The sequence below is a fragment of the Girardinichthys multiradiatus genome, chromosome 20 (assembly GCF_021462225.1).
Source record: "Girardinichthys multiradiatus isolate DD_20200921_A chromosome 20, DD_fGirMul_XY1, whole genome shotgun sequence".
In the NCBI taxonomy this organism is placed as follows: domain Eukaryota; kingdom Metazoa; phylum Chordata; class Actinopteri; order Cyprinodontiformes; family Goodeidae; genus Girardinichthys; species Girardinichthys multiradiatus.
Window position 1 is genome coordinate 33,170,458 of NC_061812.1, and position 25,196 is coordinate 33,195,653.

The window sequence follows — 25,196 nt, forward strand, 5'->3', positions numbered from 1 at the left end:
GGAGGAATCACTGAGATGTACAACAAAACGAACCAAAACTAAGACTTTTAGAACCTCAGGGGACCTCAGGGCAGATAGAATAACCTTAAGGCTGAAGAGCCGACTTCCCTGAGAGAGGAACTGATGGGACCTGAAGTAGAGATGCATGTTGGGTCCACATAAAGCTTCTTCCCACCTTTAAAATAGGCCCTTCTTATTAGTTTTTTTCTTTTTCTTCAGATCCGAGTCAGGTAAAATATCTCAAAATGTTTTAGTGAGAGAAATTGATAGGCTTTCGATAAAGTATGATTTAAATCAGCCTAAAAACGCTATTTTGAATGTTCAGTTCCTTTAGACATCTCTCTTTTAGTTGGTAGTTCTTAATTATTTGTTAAAATAGTGATTACTTATAGGTAAATTGTTTATTCTATTAGTGAATGTTGTCAAAAATGATCAATCTGCCTGAATAGAAGGGTCTATATTGGGATTGTTAAAATAAATTTTGTTTTAGACAGGAATAAATGTCATCATTGATACTTAAAATTGTGTAATAATTGCTCAGTGATTAAGCAGGTTTCCAACACAGTCTCGAAAAATCTGGAAAAGCATGGAATTTATTTTCATCATTTTTCAGGTCTGGATAAATATGGAAAACAGAGAAATAAATATGGAAAAATGTTCGGGTTACCAGGCTCTATTTTATTTTCGAAAATATACAAATATACATTTCTAAAAGACATTGTGCTTTTTACATCACTTAATATTTGAAAACACTATTACTCTTAGATTTGGCACATCTAAAAATCATCTGAACATTTTAATCATTATTATTTTAGTTTTGGAGATAGTGACTGAATTATTGAAATTTCAATTTTTTATTTTTTAGTAACAGAATAATTTACAAAAAATCACAACCTGTGCTTTAAACAACCTTCATTTGGACCTATTCTCACTAATTTAAGGTAGTATACATTGTGAAAAAGAGCTGATCAAAGTGAGTTTAGATGCTGGTATATTGCCATTGCGTTATTTATGTTGTCTCTACCCTTATGCCATCTGGCTCCACTAATTGTAACTTATAAATGATTCGATTTCACAGAGTGAATCACATTTTTGCGTGTTTCTGATTGTCTTCCAGGGCTCTTTGATTGCTTGTGAGTTCTTGCTACAGAACGGCGCTGATGTGAACCAGAGAGACATGAGAGGCAGAGGCCCGCTCCACCATGCTACCTACATGGGCCACACTGGGTAAGAGACTTTTAGAGGAAACGTTTTCCTTTCTATGATGCAACTTGTCTGTTGCATGAAAAGGAAATTTCTGACTGTTTACAAGAAACACTTGTGAGGGTGACACATGACGTAGTTTTTGTTTGTGAAGAGCTTCTTCCAGTTCCAGTTGATGTAATTCAGACATTACTTTTCTGGTTTCTGTTCAGTTTGGCAATACATAATATCAACCGGATTAACCTCGGGATTTACCGTAGGAGCCTGAATCATAAGTGTGTCAGTTGGATTAGTAATAGTCACTTGTTATCTTGTAGCATTTTGGCTAATAACTTTTTGAAATGTTTGGAAGTGTTTAAAAGTCCTGATGTGGTCAGATATGTTAGTCGAAGCCCATAAAAAAAAAAAAAAAAAAGATTTGTCTGTGTAATATTTTAGCCATCCTTCTTCTATCTCCATGCTTGTTCCATTTCTGTTTGGACTGATATAATAACCTGTTTGTCCTTTACTTCCTGTGTCTTTACAGTCAGGTGTGTTTGTTTCTCAAGAGAGGAGCGTCACAGACGGAAGTGGATGAGCAGGGTAATGATCCCCTCAGCATCGCTGTCCAGGCTGCCAACGCAGACATCGTCACACTGTAAGACATCATCATTACCATGTGCTTTATTAATAATCACACACTGTTTCAATCTTAATCACTCACTTACAAAGGGATTTTGTTTGCCACCCAACTTGTTTCAGCGGTAAACAGGTGCTAGTTCCTTTGTGTCTTCACCATGGAAATTGAGTCACTAAAAAGCAGGAGCTATCTCAGCACCAACTCCTATCAGGGCCAGAAGAAAGAACCTCTTTAATTGCAGTTTACGTCTCTGCAGAACTTCAAAATATAACAGAGAGAGGATCAAACATTTATTATACAGACATTTAAGTTATGTGATGATGTGGCACAGAGTTGGCGGTGTTTGCTTGTGGGAAACTAAACGGGTTCTTTTATTGAAGTAGTTAGGAATTGGCTCCAGCACCAACACTGGGTTAGCAGTTGTACCACTTTGGTGGAAAAATTCTAAAAGTAGTGAATGCATTTTCGCCATGGGAGAGAAGAAGATTTGTTTAAATGTTGTGATTAAAACACATTATTGGTTTTCACTCTGTGGCTATACAGATTATGAGCAGGAATTGGTAATAAATTGAGCATCTCTATTTCTCAGTTTGATTTGTTTCTATAAAAATGGTCTAGTTAAAAGCAATACAGCACAATTATATCACAATTACTGCAACTAGTCAATAGGCAAGGAAAGAAATTATAATTAGCCTTAAACCCCTGTAGGAGATAGTGTTACAGCTGTAATAATCTTTATGATATATTATTTTAGTGGCAGTAGGGATAGTTGATGCTTTTCTGTTTAAAATGAGATCAGTTAAATCATGTTTTACATTTTTTGCTTTAAATATTTGTGTAATTACATTGAAACTGTGATATTTTTCCTAAAGGTCACACCATGAAAATCTCATGCTGCCTTAAGTCTTACTGCAACTGATCCTACATTTGTAATCTCCAATCTTTTCCTCCCTTTGTGTGTTCTTCTCTCTCATTTACCTCCATTCTTTTATTAATCTGTTTGTAACCCGTTTCTTTCACCCCCTCGCCTCCTTCTGCCCCTCTGCCTTTCCTCCTCTCCTCTAGGTTGCGACTGGCGCGGATGAACGAGGAGATGCGCGAGGCGGAGGCTCCACTGGGTCAACCAGGTCAATACCCGAGCAGCAGCCCCACTGAGCAGCAGTATAGGAAGTGCATCCAGGAATTCATCTGCCTCAACATAGACGAGAGCTAGAGGTCCCTTCTTTACCCAGGAGCATTGCTCGTGTCCTGCTCATTAACTTTTTTACGTCCAGACCAAGAGCCCAATTAGGTTGAAGTTGCCCATAGATGCTGATCTCAAGTTCTTCTGTAGATCTAGATCTTACAGGCAACTTCTTGCAAGCAGGGTGTTTTAGGAGGTGACTAAGAGGGTTTATTAGATGGAGATCCCTGATGGAGCTGTCTAACTCTATTAACAATATAGTCGCCATCTCCATTTTCCTGCATCACCGCTAAATTTCTGCTTGTTATTTCTTGGGACTACTCACGCCGTTGCTGTCTACACTACATAAACCATCTGCTTTTTGGTGTTATACTGACAAGGTTAATCTTCTAAGCTCACAAAACGCTGTGTAACCTGCAGCCTGCAAGCTTTGGATTGATTTCTGGCTCCTACCTCTGAAGGATCTCGCTGCGTTTTCCCTCCACATTATCTATACAGACCAACTGCGTGACATCCCATTCGCCCATCTCTTCTGTACCAGAGATCTTACTATAATCGTATTTAGAGGACTAGAAACTGTGTACCGTGGCATGAGGTTAAAAAATGGTATCTGTTCAATTACTAAAAAGAAAAATACCTGAGAAGCTACATTGGAGGTGCCAGGATAGTTTACTGTGACAAAAAAAAAAATTGAAGGGCTTGTGGAGTCCTTCGTCTGCTGTGTAAGATACTTTGTAATTTGATGAGTGAGTGAACAGGAGAACAACAGTTTAATGTGTTTTTTTACATTATCTAAAGGAACAAAAAGAAACTGTGCACTTTTCCCATAATACAATATTATAATTTAGTTTGATTTACGTTGTTCATGTCTAGATTATGTCAATGTGAGTGTTATTTTATTTATAATCCCAGAGGACCAGTGCAATTCATACATGAATGCAGTTCCTATCTGCATTTATTTTAATGATTGTCATTTTAATCCCAAAGCTTGGAATTTATGGGAGAAGATGGGGAATAGCCTTAAGTTGCAGTGAATTAACTTATTGGTATCTCAGATGCAATGCTTTTTGCAAATTGCTCAAACATTTGAATTAAAATTCAGTTTAACTGAGCAAACTCTGAAACTGCAGCCATTAATTGGCTGCTGACTTGTAAAGTACATGAGCCAACAAACCAGAGCAGGAAGCTTGCAGTGCACTTATTCAGCGCCATGCGAAATTATTTATACGCCTCAATGTTTTTCCCATTTTGTCACGTTACAACAAACGTCATTGGGATTTTATGTGATAGACCAATACAAAGCAACACGCATATTTGGAAATGGAAGGAAAACAAATGATGCATTGTTTTTCAGTTTCTGTTTCAAATAAAAAGCTCCAAGGTGTGGCATGCAGTTGCATTCTGCTCCCCTGAGTCAACGCTTTGCAAAGCAGATTTCAGCTTCAAGTCTTTTGTTTTATGTCTTTACCAACTTAATTTAAAATGATCTCAAGCTCTGTCTGTGAACATCAATTTTCAAGTCTTGCCAAAGATTCCAAATCCTATTTAAGTATAGACTTTGACTGGGCCATTCTACCACATGAATATCCTTTGATTGAAACCTTTACATTGTAGCTCTGCTTACATGTTTAAGATGGAAGGTGAACGTCCTCCAGTTTGAAATCTTTGTCCTCTAAGCATTTTTAATTCCAGGTTCACCCTGTATTTAGCACCTTTCATCTTCCTATCAACTGTGGCCAGCTTACATGTCCCTACTAAAAAAAAGGTATCCCCACAGCATGATGCTGCCACCACCACGCTTCACAGTAATTGATGAATTCATAGTGACGGTTAGTGTTGGTGTTCCACCACACACAGCATTGTGCATGTAGGTAAAATGTTCATTTGGGTAGATGAACTTTTCTTCCACAACTTGAAAAAACTCTTCTTCTGGCTTTCTCTCATTAAGGCTTTCTTCTTGCCACTCTTCTATAAAAGCCAGACTTGTCGTGTGCACAACTAATACTTTTCCTGTCAGGTTCTACAACCTGAGCTGTGGATCTCTGTTGCTCCCCCAGAGTTACCATGGGCCTCTTGGCTACTTCTCTGATAATTGTTCTTCTTGCCTAACCTGCCTACAACTTGATCCGTGGCCTGTGTTCCATAATGTTGTTTGTTCACTGATGTTCTCTGGGGCTTTCAACGAAAGGTGGACTCTTATTTACTAATGAAGCGACTTCTGAAGGAAATATGTTACGGTGGATTTCATTCAGGGGTATCAGAGTAAATGCTGAATACAAAGCTAGAATACAAAGGTATGCCACCTTTTTCTGATTTTAATTTGCAACAAAAAAATGTAAGTAATTTATTATTTTCCTTCCACTTCAGTTATGTGCCATTTTGTGTTGGTTTGTCTCAAGCAATACCAATTAAAGTTTAAGATGTATGAATACTGTTGTAAGGCACTGCATCTTCACTTACATCTCCATTTCACATTTTTCTGTTTAATACCATGTATTGAAGATGAGTGACTCAAGATACTGTAAATAAAAAGACCTCCAGTTTCCTGTAAATACTCATGTATATGAATCTATGTATGAGGAGATAACAGAGCACCTTGTGTGGTCAAAGGATCTGTGTCTGGGTTCCCTTACTGGTCAGTACTAATGTATGCTTTGCTAGAATTGCTATTTGGGGAGCTCCGCATCGTCCGCCTTCAAAAGCATGGTGAACTACTTTTTTGGTGATTTGATCACTTTGTACAGTGCAGTCCTGTGGAACAAGCATGTACCACCATGAGAGCCTTCTGGTGTCCTCTCTGTACATCTGTGCCATTCTTCCATCCACAGCTTTTAGTCTGTGACCTCTGTATCTCTGTATCACAGTCATTTCTTTTTCTACTTTTTACGGTTGTGGTTTTATTTTCTTCTGCCAAAGACTTTTATAAAGGGAACGTGTAGATACAGAATAGTCCTGCCATCCTCTATGAACTGACAGAGAGGTCGAAACACTGTTGGTGTCTTCGGAAGAGGTTCCACAGGTGTCCTGATAGATGCAATAGTTCAGTGTACTGCGAGTAGAACCAGGCTAAAGGGGCGAGGTGAACCTACTGTGACCATACTGTCAAGGGCGGCCACCTTCGAGGAAGCATTAAATGTCGTGTTCATTTGTGTGTATTGACTTAAGAGTGGTTCAAGGTGCTGTTCATAGGAAACGTCCTGTAAATAGTTTATGTGTGTATTTTATCTTGATGCCAGCTGGCTGCCTCTCAGCATTCTTACACAGAGTCTGATTAACTGATGATGTATTATGTTTCTCTTAGTCAGACAGAAATTCACTTCTAAAGTACTTAGAGGTATTCTTTGGGTTCCTTAAATTTGAGTATTTTAAGAATACTTTCTTGTCTTTGGAAGCACTAATGGGGAAAAAGAACAGTGCAACAAATAAACCTGATATCCCTGAGAAACTAACCCAGCCTTCCTGCTTCGTGCTCTCCTTGTTGTTTCGTACCACAATGTAACATCCTCCCAACATGACTTTTTCATGAATATTGTGGTTGAGGAAAAAAAAAAGAATATTGTACTATCTTAAGAGTTTAAAGATGTTGGGAGAATGTTATAATGCAATATAATGTGTGTTTAAGTGATTGGTAAACTCTTCACATGGCTTGAATTATTAAAAAAAAATAAAAATCCTAACTTAGTTTTGTAAACTGACACCTCTTTGCTGTCAAGACATTTACAAAAGTTGCTTTAATGTTTAATGAGTAACCAAGGAACTTAAAAAAAAGACCGTGAAGTATGTTTATTTGAAAAGAAAGATGAGACTTTTTTCAATAAGCTTTTTAACCTTTATTTAGCTTCATATGCTTCACTGACAAATATCATGTATTATAAATGCCTAACTTCATATTTTACACCAAAGGCATAACACATGTCCATGTGTGGAAATAAACACGGCCTGACATATCATTGCTTCTGTTACCACAGGGGTTGCCACAGGCAGCAGGAAAGATAAACTCAAGGATGTTCGGGATAGAGTGAGTGAAGCAATCTGGGCCATCTGAGGACGACTGTGACCTTTCTTTCTGCTCTGGTGATTCGGGGGTGTTTGTTGAGGTGCCTCGGTTTGCTGCCCTTTTAGCTGATCTTTTGTGAACATCTTTTCTGTCAGTTAAAGAAAAGCATAAATTAGCCTCCAGTTTACATATTTGCATACCGAAGAGTACAAATAAAAATGGTTTCTTTAACGGGTAAGGGCACGGATTACATAATTGTCCCAATTATTTCAATTTATATTATTTCTTTATCTTAATCACTCAGTTTTAAAATGACTAAGAACAAGAACATTTTTGTAATATTTGACTTCCTTTTAAGTTTCTGAGGATTTCCACTTCTCTTTCTGCAGAAAAAAATCTTGCATTTTAAAATACTCTGACCTTTTAGAAGCAATCTAAGGTCACATTTTAACACAACCATACACAACAACCCCAAAGTTGTCTGTAAGGTTTTTAGCAATCAACAATGGCTTTAATTTGCCATTCTAATACTTCTTTAAATAGGTAACAGAGGTATTTCAGACCTCAGCTGAAACTATATGGCCTTATTTTCAGATTAATACACAGCTACCTTTATGAACCCATAGCCACTGACTGTTGGCACAAATTTATAAGAGTGGATAATTCACAGTGTTTTGCAAATGCATTCATGTCTCTCACACTTTTTCACATTTGGTCAAATTACAAATATTGATATAGTGTTTCATTGGGATTTCATGTGATGGACATTAGGTGATTTCTGCACTTGGTTGCTCTGGAAATGCATGTAAAAAAAAAAAATTTGCTTTACTATTTTTAAATCATGTATTATTTTCCCTCCAATGTTGCTGGGAGGTTGGCCTCTGCACCCATCTCAAGTGTTTTGCAAAATCTAACAGGTTTTCTTACAAAATTGCCCTCTGTTTAGCTCCATCAATCTTCCCATCAACTCTGACCAACTTCCCTTTCCCTGCTAAAGAATGGCATGCCAACAGCATAATGCTGACACCACCGTGTTTCACCATGTAGATGGCATGTTAAGGATGATGTTTAGTTTTACCATCACACAGAGTATTTTGCATGTGGGCATTTGTTTTTTCCACAATGACTTTCTTTTCAGTTTAATTGCACAAAAGAAGAATCCATTTACAGATTTTTGAAGGGGACTGATTGCAAATTTTTTTAGGGGCATCAGAGTAATATGGAAAGTAAATAGTAATGAATACTTCAGTTTTAAAATTTTATGTTTAAAATTCTGAACATTATGTGGCATTTTACTTCCACTTTACAAGCATATAATGTTTTGTGTTGATCTGTTATATAAAATCCCAATAAAAACATTCAAGTTTATGGTTATAATGTGACAAAATGTGAGAAAAACAATATTTTTGCATTACACTTTATAAGGCTGTTAAACTTACCTCCTCTAGCCTTTCCTTGAAATAACTGTTATTCAATACACAGATAAAGGAACAAAATGTTCCTTTATTGGTGTAAAACAGGAATAATGTAATTTCTCCTAAAATGTGACATATTTTGCCTACTGTGAAATTCCGTCTGATTTTAGTTTGAACTTAAATGACAAACATTTAGTTCACTGGTAAGTCTGCAAACCTCTCATGAAATGAATCAAACTACTGATAAAAGAACTTGCACTGATGTGACTCTAACTGCTACTTTCTTGCTAGCACTACATTTACTCAATGCTTGGAGCTAAAAGTACATTTTGTTTATAAGGAAGGAAAATCTTACTTCATTGTTATGCTCTGCTTTGTGGGTTTTCCTCTTCAGGTGTTTGTAGAAATGTGTTTGGGGATTTCTTCCTGAATTCTGGAAAAGGGTTTCCAATTCACTACTTGCTGGGTTTGTGGCCCTTGTCATGTATGCTGAGAAGGTTCAAAAAGATTTTGTTCAGGTCTCCATGGTCTCACATTGATTTCAATATTCCTTTTACAGGTGACATCCCCCGTGCTGATATCTTTCGCGAGTTTTCTGTCCTCGCGTCTCTCCAGCCCCAGAAGTTAAGGAGAAGAAGCGTACAGTTTAGCCGTTATCAGAAGCTGCAGTGACCACCGTCAACCACATCTTCATTACCTATCTTCAGTCCCTATGCAATAAAATAGAAGCAGTTGTATGCAATGCATGCTACAGAACATGACTCAAATTGTTTGAAAGCCCAGCATCATGTTTTCACTCTTGTTTTTCTGTTCAGATAGCCCAGCTTAGATTGTTAAAGATCCTATGTGGCAATAGGCTATAAATCAAGCTGCTGCTGAGTGCCTCTTTATCAATACATGGAATTTCATGTCCCACTGCTTATATAATTAGTTTTCTCTGTTGTGCAAATTAATTGGCAAACTCATGTGCAGTGTGTGCGTGCATGCATTCTCTTCTTTGTTGCCAACCGTGAGTTAAGTTAGTTAAAAAAGAGGGGGGCTAGTCTGCTATAAAAAAGGGCACTGACTATTGTCTGCTTTTTATAGGAAAACAGGTGAAGGAAACCATGATGCTACAGCATCGCAATTTTGAGATTAAGTTTTGGTTGTTGGTCATACCAAAATCTCAGCGTTATTTCAACAAATTAGAATATTGTTAAAAAGTTCATTTATTTCAGTACATCAAAATAGTGAACCTCCAAACCCAGAAATCAGTTTATCTGAAAATTTTAATAAAATCATTAAAAGTTATTTTAGCACCAGCCTATATATTTATAGGCATATGCTCTAAATATTTGGTTTGGCCTCATTTTGCTTGAATTACTAGATCATTGGGGCCTGGCATTAAGGCTTTCAGCCTGTGGACCTGCTGAGGTGTGATGGAAGCCCAGATTGTTTTAATAGTGACCTTCAGCTTGTCTGGTGTCTCTACGTTTCCTCTTGACAATACTTCATTGATTCTCTGTGATATTTAGGTCAGGTGAGTTTGCTGGCCAATCAATCATAGTGATACCATGGTCATTAAAGCAGGTATTGGCAGTGTGAGCAGGTACCAAATCCTGCTGGAAAATTAAATAAGCACCCCCATAAGGCTTGTCAGCAGAAGGAAGCATGAAGTGTTCTTTAATTTCCTTGTACTTGGCTGCTCTGACTTTGGATTAAAACACAGTGGACCAACACCGATACATGTCATGGAACCCCAAATCTTCACTGACTGTGGAAACTTCAAACTGGACCTCAAGCAACTTGTCTCTCCACTCCTCATCCAGAGTCTGGGATCGTGATTTTAAAATTAGATTAACTATCGTCTGAAAAGATGTCTTTGGACCACTGAACAATGCCCGCTTTCTCCTTAACCTTCGCTTAAAATACTTCTGATGTCGTCACCTGTTTAGGAGTGACTTAAAAATAAGGAATGTAACAGTTGTAGTCTATGTCCTGGATATCTCTGTTGTGGCTCTTGAAGCACTGACTCCAGCTGCAGCCCACATCTTGTGAATCTCCCTCAAACTCTTGAATAGACTTTGCTGTACAATCCTCCCAAGGCTGTGGTAATCCCTGTTGATTTCGCACCTTCTTCTGCCAAACCTTTTCCTTCCATTCAACATTCCTTTAATATGTTCGGATACAGGACAATGAACACCCACCTTCTTTAGCAATGACCTTTTGTGGCTTTTTTTTTAGGGGCACAACATGGTGTACCGGTAGAGTGGGCACCCTGTAAACAGAGTCTATTCATTCTTGACGCAGAAGTCCAGGACTTGACTCCCAACCTCATCTCCTGCATGTCCAATACCTTCTCAATTTGCCTCACTTTTCCTATTTAAGCAGTGCGAATATAGGCCAGTACATGCACATAATCTAAATAAAATGAATCTTTTCAACTTTGGTCTTATTCTAATTTTAAAAAGAATTGAATTGTGGGGTTTGCTGAAAACTATGATCATCAAAATGAAATGCAAAATATACAGTATATTCTGTATGTCAGACATTTTATAAGATATGTTTATTTTTTTATTTAATTACTGAAATAAATGTACTTTTCCATTAAATACTCAAATTTATTGCGATATGTACCTGTAGCTTAGTTTGCACATATGTGGTGTTTTAGGTGTTCTGATAAATTGGTCATGGCAATGGCATATTTATTATAAAAAGTCAAATCAGCAGAAATATTTAGTTTTTCTCAGTGTGAGCAAGTTTTTGATCTTCCCATTATTTCAGCTATGATAACTTCAATTCAACCATTTTGCTGCTCATCTTTTTTGTTGGTGTCTGGAAATAAAAAAGCGTGTTGTGGAAATGGCTTCATACTCTCTGTGATGAGTTCACTAAATGTGTTAAAAATAAGACATTTTGATGTTTGTTAAACCTTATTTTGCATGTAATGGTGGAAATGAAATAAAATAAAGAGTAAAAAATGCCAAGCTTTTGTGTGAAGATTTTGTTCAGAATATTTTCTTTTTAAATTAGGATAAGTTGCAGTTTCTTAATGGTAATTTGCTAAAATAAATGAGTTTGGGTATATTTCCCAACATTTTGTGTGATAATGGGCCTTCAAAAAGGATTAATCGGCATGGTATTCCACATCAGCTGGTGACGGTAAAGAAAGTCTCATCAAGTCGTCCAAGAGGAAAAAACCCAGAAGTGGCGGATGAAGTCGATTGGGAGCGTTGGAGAGCCAAAGTGGTTGCACCCGGGTTATTTAACCATCCAGCTTCCTTTTGACTTATTGGATAAACTTGTTTTTTCATATTGGAAAAGGTGGAATACGGCATAAACTGGTATGTGAATGGTTCGGATGGAAGTACAGGCAGGAGAAGGGGCAGATATGGATTTTGAGGGATGTTTGAGGGAAAAAGGAGGAAGGAGGGATGTTTGAAAGTCAGGGTAACAAGCGAGAGTTGGAAGGAAGCAGCTCGGATGAAGAGAGAATAGTTAGAAGGAAAATACTGATGGAGGAATTTAAAATAATATTAAAATTAAGGAATGAGGAGGAACACAATAACCTAAGCCCGATAGTAATTTATAGAGAAATAAAAAAGAAAATAGAAGATGCCGAAATGGTGAAAGTGTTAAGAGACGGAAACTTGTTAGTGACGTGTAAAAACGAAGAACAAAAAATGAAGGCTTTACATGTAGAGAGCATTAGCATAAAAATGGTTGTAGAGAGAAAGATCTTAGGAGAAAATAAATCAATCCGGGGGTTGATTTTTGGTATCCCTCTGGATGAAGATTTAGACAAAATAAAAAGAAGCATTACTGGTGCAAATGTGAACTCGCTGAAGAGATTATCAAAAACTGTCAACGGAGAAAGAGTAGGAAGTCTGTCAATTCTGATTGAATTTGCAGACACAGACTTGCCAGAAAACATAAAAATAGGATTCTTGAGCTTCCAAGTAAGACCATACATCCCTCCACCACTTAGATGCCAGAGAAATGCCAGAGATATAGAGACATAGCAGCATTATGCCAAGGAAAGCAGAGGTGTGCAAAGTGTGGAGAAGACCACAAGATAGAAAACCATAAAGAAGTGCAAGAAAAATGTTGTAACTGTGGAGGTCAACATAGAGTTACATATGGAGGATGAGAGGTGAGGAAAACAGCAAAGGAAATCCAACATGTTAAGATGAGAAAAAACACAACAGAACAGGAGAAGAGAAGAGTCAACAATTGATTTAACCTTGGTATCAAATTCATTAGTTGGTATATGTGAGTGGGATATTGATGAAAATACAACTATAGGTAGTTATCATTATCCCATTAAGATCGGAACAGGATTAACATTAACATTAAGGGTAATAACAAGACTAAGATTAGGAAATACAGGACTTTATTATACACTTTTTAGAATACATTAACATAATACAGGAAAATATGACCACTGTGGGATGGATGAAACAATTGAACATATTTTTATAGTGTCAGAAATATGAGCTAGATAGTAGAGTTATGAAGAGAGAATTTGAAAGGATTAAAGAAATGTTTAGCATAATAGATTCATTACGAAAGAACACAGGGGGCAAATATATACAAAATATTTTAAGATTCCTAAAAACAACAAAATTATTTAATAGAATTTGATTATATAAGAAAGATATTAATCCATGATGAACCACACTCCATACCAGTGGTGGCGGTAATGCACACCTACAGATTCTTGCCAACCGCCATGAAACACCAGAAGAAAAAGAAGAACCCGGAAATGCAACGGTTCGTGCAACGGTTCCTGTTGGTGGTGTTGGCTAAAGCTACGTTGGTGTCATCGTCTTCTCGGTGTTGAGGCTTGACAACAGCAACAACAATCTTAATTTCGTGCCCAGCCACGAACAGAAATTCTCACTGGAGTTTCTGAAGAGGTATGTCGACATTACACACCCACTGTAAAGAACAAAACATAAGAGAGTGTGAGGAAGCTCGTCTGTATCGGAGCTGTTTATGACAGTTGTTGCTAAAGCTAGGTAGCAGCGGCCTGCGTTAGCTAGCACTCCGGAAACGGCTTTTCAACGGCTATACCTGCTACCCGGAGGCTGGTGCCTGGAGAAGTTCGCCAGCTATAACGAGCAGTATCTACTGTGATTTCACAGGTTGTCGAAAAAATATTTGGTGTATTTCTGTAGTTTGTAAATGAGATGTCTGTTTACAGTTCACGAGTAAACAGCTGCTCTGGCTAATTTATCGATCTAATGGGGTTTTAACACTAACTTAGCTCGTCAACTAGCGGATTAGCACTAGCTAAATAAGTTGCGGTAAGAAGCTCCTGTTTATCAGGGGACGATCCTGTTTATCACGAAATGATCTAGTCATACTATAAACACTGTTTTCAGTCCACGTATGGCTCATTATCTGGCTTCTGTTTGGCCACATGTCAGTAGGTCAATGGGTAGAAGGGCTCAGTTTTCATTTCCATTTAACGGCCTGATATATGAGAAGTTGGAAAGTATATGTCAAATGTAGTCGTTTAATGGATTTGTAACGACATTCATTGTAGTCCACATGATAATTTTGACTTTTAAAATGGTCTAGCTATCTAAAATCAGTTATCTACTGTAACATCCCTTATAGTATTTTTATATTTCAAGCTCTCAGAAACTAGGTTTATGAAAACTAAGGTGAAAATTTCTAAAAGCATTACAAATAGAACTGCACAATATTTCAAATTACCCTGTGGTTTCAATGAACAATTGTAAAGGATTACCTCCATGCCAGTAGACTTTCACTTCACATAATGCCCACACCTCATATAATTTTAATTAATTAAATTAAAAAATATATTATTCGTCCCAAAGGGCATTTAAATAATAACAATAATAATAGCCTACTGTCAATATTTAATAATAATATTACAATTCAATGTTTTAATATTGTGCTGCCCTAAATGTCCAAAAGAAATGCAGTTTTTTTTTCAGACATCCGCAATTTGTATTGCCATTTGTTCTATTGGATCCAGATACGCAATTCACTTTCAGTGAACCAGGAACGGACCAGTTACCGGTATCCATTTATACAGAGTCCCAAAAAGAGACTGCTGCCATCCCTCTTAGTGAAGTTCAAAAATACATTTGGTCAGCTATGAGTTGGTTACTGGAGCATTTGGCCTGATTAATTAACCAGTTAATATCAGCTTGTGTTGCTTTATAAAGACTAGAATGGCGAAATCTGTGCAAGCCGTTGTAAACCTTTTTAAGTTTAGTGAGTTTTTATTTTTTAACTTTAGTCTAATTATCAAAAAACAAATGTTAATTGCACCATTATGACATGTAGTATCCAATGTTTCATCTTAGCAGCAATTATACCATGTTCTGTTTTTGTTTTCAAGTTTTGAGTAAAAATCATGAAAAACTGGTGTTTTTGGTAATTACGATGGAAATCTCATATCTCACGTCTTAAAGTCCACTATAGTTCACCAACTGCAGATTTGAAACCCCTTTTAGTTTCCACGCGGTCTGTGTGTGAAGCAATCATAATTTCCAAACAGCTGATTATGCCTTTTATTGTCAGGGAAAAAAATGTCTAGTAGGAATCTTTCAGTCAGCTGATGGGCAGTGTGCAGAAACCCGTGGGGTAGAGCTGCGTTTCACTCCAGTCACTCTGGCACTTTGTCCAGCGTGCCATTAAAAAAGACTTTAAACCTGAGGAACAGTGTCATGAAAGGTTTTAGCTGTTTTGATTGAAAGCTTGGTATACCTAGATACAGGTTACCAGCCCATGCTTAAACCGATCAGCATATAGAATTAAAGACTGTTTGCTAAAAAATAAACGCTAAATAATTATCTTCTAATTAAGAATTATCTTCTCAGATCTGTCAAGCTGGCATGGATTTATATCAGCAGGGAGTAATAGCTTTAAAGAGGAACAAATCCCCAAATCAACTTTTTTTGTTGATAAACTGTATAAATTGGGCCTTAAGTGTGCTATCTTTATGTCACTGTGCTATTTTGTTTAAATTTCATGTAAACTTGTTTAGTGCTGCCCTCTTTGGGTTGAATAGTGGCTACTGCAGCTGAATTTCCCTATTGGTTCAAATGGGACAGCTTGGTACATGCCTACGTCACAGCCCTGCCTTCAAGTAAAAAAGCGTCTCACTCAGACACATGCCCCCATAGCGAGTCAGGAGCTGGGATTGTTCTCCCACCGCCTAGGCAGCACCGGCTTCGTACATCGCCGACTCAGCGCCTTGAGCCATCGGGTCGAACTGATTAGGCTCAGGCCTGCTGGGCTCTACAAAGCCTCTCTTAACCTCCGATGGCAAGGGAGATAAAAAATTCCTCCACCTCAAAAGATCTATTAATGGCAAAGCTACCAGTGTCTCTCTGCTCACTCTCCATGTTTTAATATATCAAATTAGGCTAGCTACCACTTTTCCTCTACCTCCCCCGCTAAACCCCCTTCGCTCATCCCCACGCTTGGCCGCACCCCTCAGTGTCTCTTGGCACCGCCCACTTTAATGGCTTTTTTCAAAATTTGCCTGGGGGCGGAGTTATTATTTTACATGCAATTTACTTCCACTTTAAGAAGTGGTGAAACTCTAGCCTGTACCGTCCATATGACTAAACCCAGTCCAACTGTTGAAGGCATCACATATAGTTATAATTGTGATGTTCTGCTTTGTTTTTGTTGTGCTAAGATTTCCACACACTAAAGTGTACTGCATTCCTTTCGGATTAAAGTTGACTTCCTGTCTCACTGTATTGCGTTACACAACGTATAATCTCCGTGCTGGACTCAGATCCATCTGTCCATGCAGCTATTTCAAGAATGCATGGGAGACAAATTTTCATTCATTAAATGATCCGGAAAAAATTTAAACGAGTGGGGTTTTTCTTATTTAATCTGTATAAATTAAACATGGACTCAGTCACATCTGGGTGGTTTTCTACTTATTATTTCTTTTGATTTAAACATGTTTTTACAGATTTTTTACTCATTTACGATGCTTTGCATATATAGTCTTTGTGCTGCTGTTGGTTTTATTTAATCTCAGTAATTTGACATTGTTCTTGTCCTTTTTCTTTTTATATATTAAGTAAACATAAAAAATAAACGTCGCAGAAAAGTTTTGTTGCTTACCAGAAATCAAGCGTGAGACCTATTTTCTGTGTATTAAACTATTTTACAAATTAATTTGGATGTAAGATATACATTTTTCATTTTGTTCCTGATCTCAGATGAACAGCACCGGGAATAAGAGAGCTCCAACGACAGCCACTCAGAGACTTAAACAGGATTACCTCAGGATAAAGAAAGACCCAGTGCCTTACATCTGTGCAGAACCTCTCCCCTCCAACATCTTAGAATGGTAAGATTTCTGTCCTGGGTCATGGAGACCCGGAGTCCATCACCAAAGAGTTTCCACTCCCTTTAACTTGTTAGTTTGTTCAGCAGGGTAAGGATGTAAGCATGAATTTAAAAAAAACACATTATTTATTAGGATATTAATCAGGTCAAATGTTTGGAAAAACGAGACTTTTTATTTCAGTGAATATTTAACCCTAAAATTGATTAGTGTTTGGTTTTCTTTTGGTTGGGGAGTATTTCTACGCATTTATTGCGGACTACAGAAATACACAGATTATTAGTTTATTCTCCATAATTTATATATATTTGTTGTAATCTAGTGTTTATGTATTCTCCGTACTTATGTACAATACTTAATTATTAGCTTCCTTTTTATAAAAGCTGTGGTGTTTTGTTATGGTTATGCCTTTGAAAGGTAACGTATTTATAGTTGTTACAGAAATGCAAAGGTTTGGATTGGATGAGCCAATTTATGGGACAAACAAAAATCTTACTTTTTTTTTTTTTTTTTCAGCTAATTTAGGGTGTTTATTTGAAATAAATGATTCATTAATGTCTTTTTTTATTTAGGAAGTTCCAAAAACACATACACAGTATTTATCATCTTTTTAGTTTTTATTAAATCAACAGAATTGATGTACAGTCTTTGCACTGCTGTGCTGAGAAATCAAATATGTATAAACGGTGTCGCATATGGGAGCTAGGCATGCTTTTTGTAACCTGATTCATTCAGAAGATGCTGAGCCACGAATGTGTTTGTAAACAGGTTTGCACATGGTGTTCGTAAATTTAGTTGAGAACAATAAAACAGCAGTTGTGCACACAGCATGAATTTTTATTATGTTTCTTCCACAGAAGTAAATGATGTTGCTGTTAAAGTTATGCTTACAGAATTTACTAAGTTTTTAGGCTTTGGCCACATTAACTTTCCTGTTCCTCATTTAAAGGTGCCTCTGAATGTAATCTGTTGGTACAAGCCTGGACAGTATATAAACTGAGGTGTAGAAATACAGTTTTTATTTCTTCTTTGACATTAGGAAGGGGTGGGTGTAATCAGCAGTTTAATCATTAATCAGTTTTGTCTGTTAAACGTTTCTACAGCTACCAGATGTTGGAAAGACATCACAGAAGCAGGCGTTAACAGCAAATAAAAGTCCAAAGTCAACATACTGAGTTTTCATTAAATATAGCTTCATTAAGTTCTCCAATATTATCTAATGAAGCAGTGGTGCTCTGCTTGCTACCAGGTTTATAAATCGTCCACTCAACTAGATGCTACTTTTAGAACATTTGAGGTAATTGACTTGTTCTCAACCTTAGTGTCTGGAGCTGGACAACCTTCGATGGGACATGTACTCAATGTTTCACATGTACAAAGCTACACTTTTTTTTTTTTCTGTGCAATATTCAGATTTTGCTGGATGTTGCCAATTTGTAGGAAGTGTTTGCTACACATGTTGAGCCCAGATCAGGGGTCAGCAACCCTAATACTCCAAACAGCCAGTTTTGCCCTTTTTCTGACAAAAAAAAGAATTCTGTAGCATTCCCAACCCTACAAATGTACAGTAGTAGTTTTTTATGTGGTGGAATTAAAGAACAACATTTTTATTGCCTTTTTAAGGGTTTAGAACAAAGGCAACTATCAAAAGATTTTACCACAATGAGAGAAAAATATATAAAAAATGTATTAATTTATATCGTTAGCCAACATCATATTTTGGCAAATATGATTTACACAATTATGCTATGATGCTAACGATCTATAGAAACTTTGCTCATTTATATAATTTCTGGTCTAAGTTGTTGAGTCACTGTGGAGGGCCTAAAGACCGACACTCGGCCCTAAAGCTGCAGGTTGCAAGTCCCTCATCTAGATCAGCTCTGTATGCATACACACCCTTGACTATTTCACCCAAGAGATCACCACAAGGTAGTAACTTCTGTTTTCTCTGTATCTCAGAATGTTGACAGAATACTAAACTCATAGTGTAATGTCTTGTCCTTTGGAAAGACACACATTCCTGTTATTCCTGTTGGCCTGTGTATTAAGGTATTTTATTTGTTTCTGTTACAGAAAGCGATTGTTGAAAATGAGAAATTCAAGGGTCATTGACTAATCACTCAACTATTTGTTTCTCTCCTCTAAGGAATCTTACAATTCCTTTTGTTATCTAGTGTTTAGTGAGAAAGGTACAAAACTCTTGACACTTCACTGTAATCCACTAACCTAATAGTGTCACTGCTATTATTTACACCTTCCTGGTTCCTTGTTAGGAGCAGCGAGAATATTTCCCCTAACCTCACTGGTAAGGGTGTAGTAAAACATGATTAAAACAGTACGTCAGCTTTATTATGTTGTCTACGTGTTACTATTGGGATTCATGCAGGTCTTGTACATTATTATGATATTTTAGACATGGTGATAAAAACAAAGTTGACCAGCAGCAATTCAAGATTTTATATGAGAATGTAACTAGGAGCGGTTTTCTCATTTAAACAAAAAACTTTGTTTTGGGGAAATGTAAACATTATTTACTGTCACACTCGTCATTTTTTAATCAAAAAGTATTTCAATGTATTAGTTGGGTGTGCATGTGGTCAAATCTCCTTATTAGAAAGAAAAGAAATTACAATCTCATGTTAAAATGAATAACTGCATCAGCTCAGGAAATTGCATTCAGTTTGACCCTGACAGCCCTGATTCAACAGTTGGCTCAAATAAACGAGTTACTGTGTAACTTTTTTATTATTACATTGAACAGTGGTATGTCAATCAGTATTCTGTGGAATATTGAGGTTAAATAAAACTGAATGGGATCATTCTGCAAATGTTAGGAAACAGCTACTGATCTTTTTCATAAAATGGCCGCGTGTCCTGTTAATGAAACATTGGATTTCACTGTTCAGCCTTGTTAACCTTTCCTTGCTCATACAACATCAGCTTTACAGTTCAGTTGAAATGAGATGCTGTAATCTTTTGTAACAAAGTTTTTGTTACCAATATATTTTTTTCACAACATGAAGCTTGAAGAAGTGCTTCACTGTGGGATCACAGTAAGGGTTCCAAGTAAATGAATTTGATGCAGTAAACCACAACTTAATTACATTTTCTTTAATTGTTCCCTTCCAACTAAATGTTCTGATCAGTCACAGATAGAGACCATGGAAAGTTATTCCTGTCTCTGGGAACTGTACATGTTTTGTTTTTTCTCACTCTTTGATTAGAAGGCTTAAACTGAGTTTTTTTTCACACTTCCATAATTTGCATATGCAGCAACAATTCAAAGGTTACTTGTACATGCCAAAAAGGAAGTATTTTGTTAAGCCAGCTGACGTGGCTCTTCATAACTTTGGACATTAGGGAAGAACAACAGAGCTGAGCCATCTTTTTAAATATCAGGAAATTAAAAAAGGCATTTTTAGCTGGGTTTTTTGTCATGTTACATTTGTACTGAAATTTTACAGAACTATGGCACTAGTGGTATACCTGTAAATATAAGAAAATACATTATTTTTAAGGAAATGGTTTGACTATGTGTTTATTTTTCTGCAGGCACTATGTAGTCAGAGGTCCTGAGAAAACCCCGTATGAAGGTAATGCATACTTCCCAGTGTCAAATTGTTGGGTTAGCTCTGCCTGACTCATACATTTGTGTTTTTTTCAACTTCAGTTTTTTTTTATGTCCTTACCTTTCCATTTCTCTTTTTTTTTAGGAGGATATTATCACGGAAAACTCATATTTCCTCGGGAATTTCCTTTTAAACCTCCAAGTATTTATATGATAACACCAAACGGAAGGTTCAAATGTAACACGAGGTAAAAAAAAAAAAGAAAAGTTTTCTGTAAATGTTTAAAAAAAATATTTTAGTAAATGTTTTTGGTTTTGCGCAGGTTATGTTTGTCCATCACAGACTTCCATCCAGATACGTGGAACCCTGCATGGTCCGTCAGCACCATCCTTACAGGTTTGCTCAGCTTCATGGTGGAGAAAGGACCAACACTCGGCAGCATTGAGACTTCAGACTACACAGTGAGTGGAAGTATTTAAAAACAAATAAAACAGCGAGACGACATGCTCGAACCAGATATTTGATGCTTTGTTTTTCTTAAATTTGCCTTTTTCTAGAAAAGACAGCTGTCGGCCCAAAGCCTGGCGTTTAACCTCAAAGACAAAGTATTCTGTGAGTTGTTCCCAGATGTAGTAGAAGTAAGTACTTGAAGATTTATTACTGATTTGCTCCTTTTGCTTTTATGAAAAACTGCCGGGATTAAAGAATTATGTTTTCTTTCTAATGTCCTGTTTCTCCTTTTCTCCTCCAGGAGATTAAGCAAAAACAGAAAGTCCAAGAAGAGTTAAGCGCCCGCACACAGCCCCTCCCTTTACCAGATGTGGTGCCTGATGGAGACCCTCAACAAGCTCATTACGGCCTCCCAGTCCTCAATGGAGGACCCGTCCCTGTAGGGGGCGCCAACCCTGCCCCTGGCCTGCAGCAGGCCAATCGCAACCATGGACTTCTAGGCGGAGCTTTGGCCAACCTGTTTGTGATTGTAGGTTTTGCTGCGTTCGCCTATACAGTCAAGTATGTTTTGAGGAGCATAGCTCAGGAGTAAGAGGAGGTGCTCTCCTTCCTGCGAGTGAGCCTCCAAAAGACTAAACTTTACACAGTCAATACCTGGAGGAGGAATTCTCAGTCCTGAGTTAAAATCCCTCCACAGCAACGTCTGCCGCCATGGACCCCGCCAGAAAGAAGCTCAAAGCTCCCCCACCACAGCTGGACTGAGAGCAGGAGTTACGATGTGGACGGGGTGGGAGCGGCTTTTTTTTTAAAAACAGTTGTTGTGATCCACTTTTGCTTCAGTGATTTATAGAATTCCTGGGAACAATCTTGGCTCATGGGTTATAAATGGGCATAGACAAAAAAAAAAACACCCAAGCAATGTCCATCATCTTAAATAAGTCCATAAGTTCTGGTCCTAGCAACTAAGAGGTGGATTACAACTTTAATTTAAATGGTCAACACAACATTAATGATAAATTCAATGTGACTAGAAAAAAAGATTTCCCTTAAAAATAAAAGCTGTCTCATCTTTACTGAAAACATTCTCCATGTTCCACAAAAAAGGAGCTGCTTCCATTAGTCATGCATTTCCAGCTCTGGCCACCCAACGGCATAATTCCATCACTGGTTGGCTCTGAGTTTCTCTGGCATACCTATACCTTGATCTTGCTGTGCTTACATGCAAAGATAGTCGCCACACCTGCTATTAGTTTACCTCTCCGCAGGGTGTTGACAGAGACGGGGGAGTTACCAAGGAACGTGGCTCACTTTTAGAGACAGGGGGGGGGGGGGGGGGAGGTTACCAAGGAACGTGGCTCACTTTTAGAGACGGAGGGGGGGGTTACCAAGGAACCGCTTACATAATTCTTTTTTTTTTTGTTTTTTGCAACTATTAGTAGAGAAAAACTCTTGTTTTTTTTTTATCCAAAGTTTATGCTAAAAAACTAAGAGGAATGTTATTGATACATTTATGACCAACAGGTTCTGTAGTAATCAATGAGTTCTTACATAAATGTGCAGAGTATCAAAACTGTGGGACCTCTGGGAGTTGTCTGCTTTCACATCATATTTGCTTTGTCTAGTTTTTGCTCCAATGCTTATCATTGGACTTTTATCATTGGGTTTAACGAGCAACCCAATGAAACGAGTGTATTGATAACTGTACATCTTTCTATTAACAGCAAAACACTCAAGGCTCATTGGGTTTAATGTCTTGATACATTGTCAAATTCCAGTAAGAGTCCTCCAGTCAACCCATGAGCCAAGTGAAATGTGCACATAGGAGAGTTTTTTTGAATCGATTTAGTTGACCAGTATACCGCCAGTCTATCTAGGTCCAAATAAGGAACCAACATTATTTCTGTTAATCAAAATTTTCTTTGATTTTATATATATATATATTTTTTTTCCCCCTTTTTTTTGTTCTCTTATTTATAGAAACTGCCAGCTGATCATGCGTTTCCAAAACACTCAGTAAATAGACAAAGACCCAGGCTGTCATTATTTGCTGATTAACTTTTGAATTTAGAATAAATGGTTCTATTGTTTATCTAAATGTGTTAGCGGAAAAAACGATGATTCTCTTCTTTTTCTTTGCACCTTCACAAACAAAGTCAAGTGAAGCTGATAATGGGGTGCATTTGTGTAGTGACAACAAATGGCCAAATTTCCATTGTTCAGTTAACCTTGTGTGATGTTTTGATAGTAAATGCAAATAAATCCCTTGCTTGGCAGGGCGTTTAATAAATCTCCCTCTGAATCTGCATCTGTCACGGACTGTCTATGAATGTTTAGCATAGGTGCAGATGAGAAAGGCCACTGTTTATTTTTATACAAATGAAAATAGTTTATGAGCCGATAAAGGTGTGTCATAAAACCTTCTTTTGCTATATGCAAGGCCTAAGCACACAGCCTATTCCACAGAATATAGCTTTGCTTCAGGATAGCTCTTCTCTGGAAGCATGGTGTCCCTTGCAAAAATGTGAAACTCCTCGAGGTGTTTTTGTTTCACATTTTTTGCCACATTACAACATCAGCCTTCAGTCTGTTTTATTGGGAGTGTTTTATATACAAAGCAGTTCATGATGTACTAAGTAGGAAGTAAGTTAGACACAGACAGATTTGCTAAGTCTAAAGAATGTTGTATTTGTATTCAGCCCGCTTTAATCTTACAACCCTAAATAGAATCCAGTACAACCACTTACCTTCTGAAGTCACCTAGTTAGAAAACGTACATGTAAAACAAGTAAAACTTGTCTGTGTCTTGGAATGTAAAAAATCTTAACAATTTACTAAATGTTATAGAGGGAGAAATGTAGTTTGGTATTAATAGGTGTCTACTTATTGCTAAAGAAATGAAGCAAGCCTAAATAATTAATAAAACCAAAAAATAAATGTATATAAGGCCTTTACTGCACCTATTCACAAAACTTGACTAACTACAATTAGGGTTTACAAAAAAGACTGACCCATATCCTGTTTTACTTGCTGAGTATAGATGAATTTGTTTCTAGATCAAGGATGTGTTACCAGTAGCTCCAGAGCCACTTGTGGCTCTTTGGGCCCTCAACAGTGGCCCTAAAACCAACCTTTGGCCAAAAATGATAAAGAACAGTTTGTTGTTATATGCAATAGCTGGATAGATTGTCCTCAACAGAATGACACTAGTGGTGCAAGATTTGTTTTCATTTTTTCATTAGGTCACACAAACCATGTTTTTTCTTCCTGATTTACCATAAATACAGCGGCAGCGAGCCGCCCCACCACTCACATTACATTAAAACACGTCAAAAATAAAACTGAAATAAAATTCAAAATTATTTGGAGTATTATATATATATATAGTTTTTAGATCCGCAAGATAAATATTTCATAGGTAATGATGAGTAAACTAGTTTGATTTCGTTCATGGATGCAGTCAGATTGGTGAAGTATTTCCGCTCTGGTGGCGCAGAAATCTTTGCCTGTACCCAGTGGCAGATCTAGAAGATTTTACATGCGGGAGCAAAGGAGGCACAAAAGGTCTAGGCAGGGTGGCAATGCTGGACCTCTTCACTGAAGTTCATTGATATAAAAAAAATATAAAGTGACAATTAGAAGGATCTAATACAGTTTTCACTGCATTTCGGAATTGCGGGATGTTCTTTTATTATAACATAAGATTATAACATAAATTGACTACATTTATAAAGTCTGGACTATCTAACTTCCTAACACACATGTAGACTTGTGAAGATATGTTATTTATTCAAACATCTAATATCTCTGCACTGGAATTTATACAGAGAATAAATCCATAGCAGATGGTCCAGCTGGATAGACTGATTCCCTGACTGTGCCTTCCTTCTCTCCTTCATCCGTTTCCTCTGCATTGTCTTCTTTCTCTCTCTCCGACTCTGAAATCTTCTCATCTTCTCTCATTTCCTCACCTGTTGCACTTTCAGTGGCCTCCTTCACCTGTGACCCTCCTGGTCTCTCTATCAGTCTTCCGTCCTCTAATCTCAGAGTCCCACCTTCCTTCTCATCCCTCGCTTTTTAGCCAAAGAAACTGGAAATGTCTCCACTTTTTAAAATGTCCTTTTCATTGTGATCTGCAATGTGCAAGTATCACAATTTAGAACAATTTGCCCATTTATTACCACAAGACGTCCATAACAATATGAAACCAGAAATGATCACATTGACACAGGTCACACTAGCAGTTATATTTAGAAATTGTCATGGCAGCCAATAAATTATTTTCCCGATCTGACCGAACGGATGTAACGTGGTTTAGTGATATTGATCACATAGAGCCATCAGTGAAACTGCAGTCCCTAAAAAAGGGGAGCAAAACATTTTTTTCATAGCTGAACTTTTCATGTTATCGTGCTTATTGTAAGC

General features: G+C 37.3%; 2 protein-coding genes across 5 annotated transcripts in view; both read left to right on the top strand.

Moving 5' to 3' along the window:
* LOC124857167 (arf-GAP with coiled-coil, ANK repeat and PH domain-containing protein 3-like) overlaps window positions 1–11,379 on the top strand; it is an 81,332-nt gene extending 69,953 nt beyond the window's left edge. For 2 of the 4 annotated variants that reach the window (XM_047348309.1, XM_047348308.1), the window contains exons 22-26: window positions 1,118–1,227; window positions 1,730–1,840; window positions 2,888–2,949; window positions 6,974–7,023; window positions 8,977–11,379. In XM_047348309.1, the coding sequence (XP_047204265.1) occupies window positions 1,118–1,227; window positions 1,730–1,840; window positions 2,888–2,949; window positions 6,974–7,023; window positions 8,977–9,045 (402 nt within the window). In that variant the 3' untranslated portion in view covers window positions 9,046–11,379. Of the gene's footprint in view, window positions 1–1,117; window positions 1,228–1,729; window positions 1,841–2,887; window positions 2,950–6,973; window positions 7,103–8,976 lie in introns of all 4 variants that reach the window. The other 2 variants (XR_007035524.1, XM_047348310.1) reach the window with 2 other exon arrangements.
* A 1,778-nt stretch (window positions 11,380–13,157) lies between these two features.
* Window positions 13,158–23,079, top strand: ube2j2 (ubiquitin-conjugating enzyme E2, J2 (UBC6 homolog, yeast)). Its single transcript, XM_047348844.1, has 8 exons — window positions 13,158–13,315; window positions 16,625–16,755; window positions 20,308–20,348; window positions 20,469–20,571; window positions 20,647–20,785; window positions 20,882–20,962; window positions 21,076–22,060; window positions 22,113–23,079. The coding sequence occupies exons 2-7, from the start codon at window positions 16,625–16,627 to the stop codon at window positions 21,364–21,366; spliced, it is 786 nt and encodes a 261-aa protein (XP_047204800.1). The 5' UTR covers window positions 13,158–13,315; the 3' UTR covers window positions 21,367–22,060; window positions 22,113–23,079.
* Window positions 23,080–25,196: the final 2,117 nt, after the last annotated feature.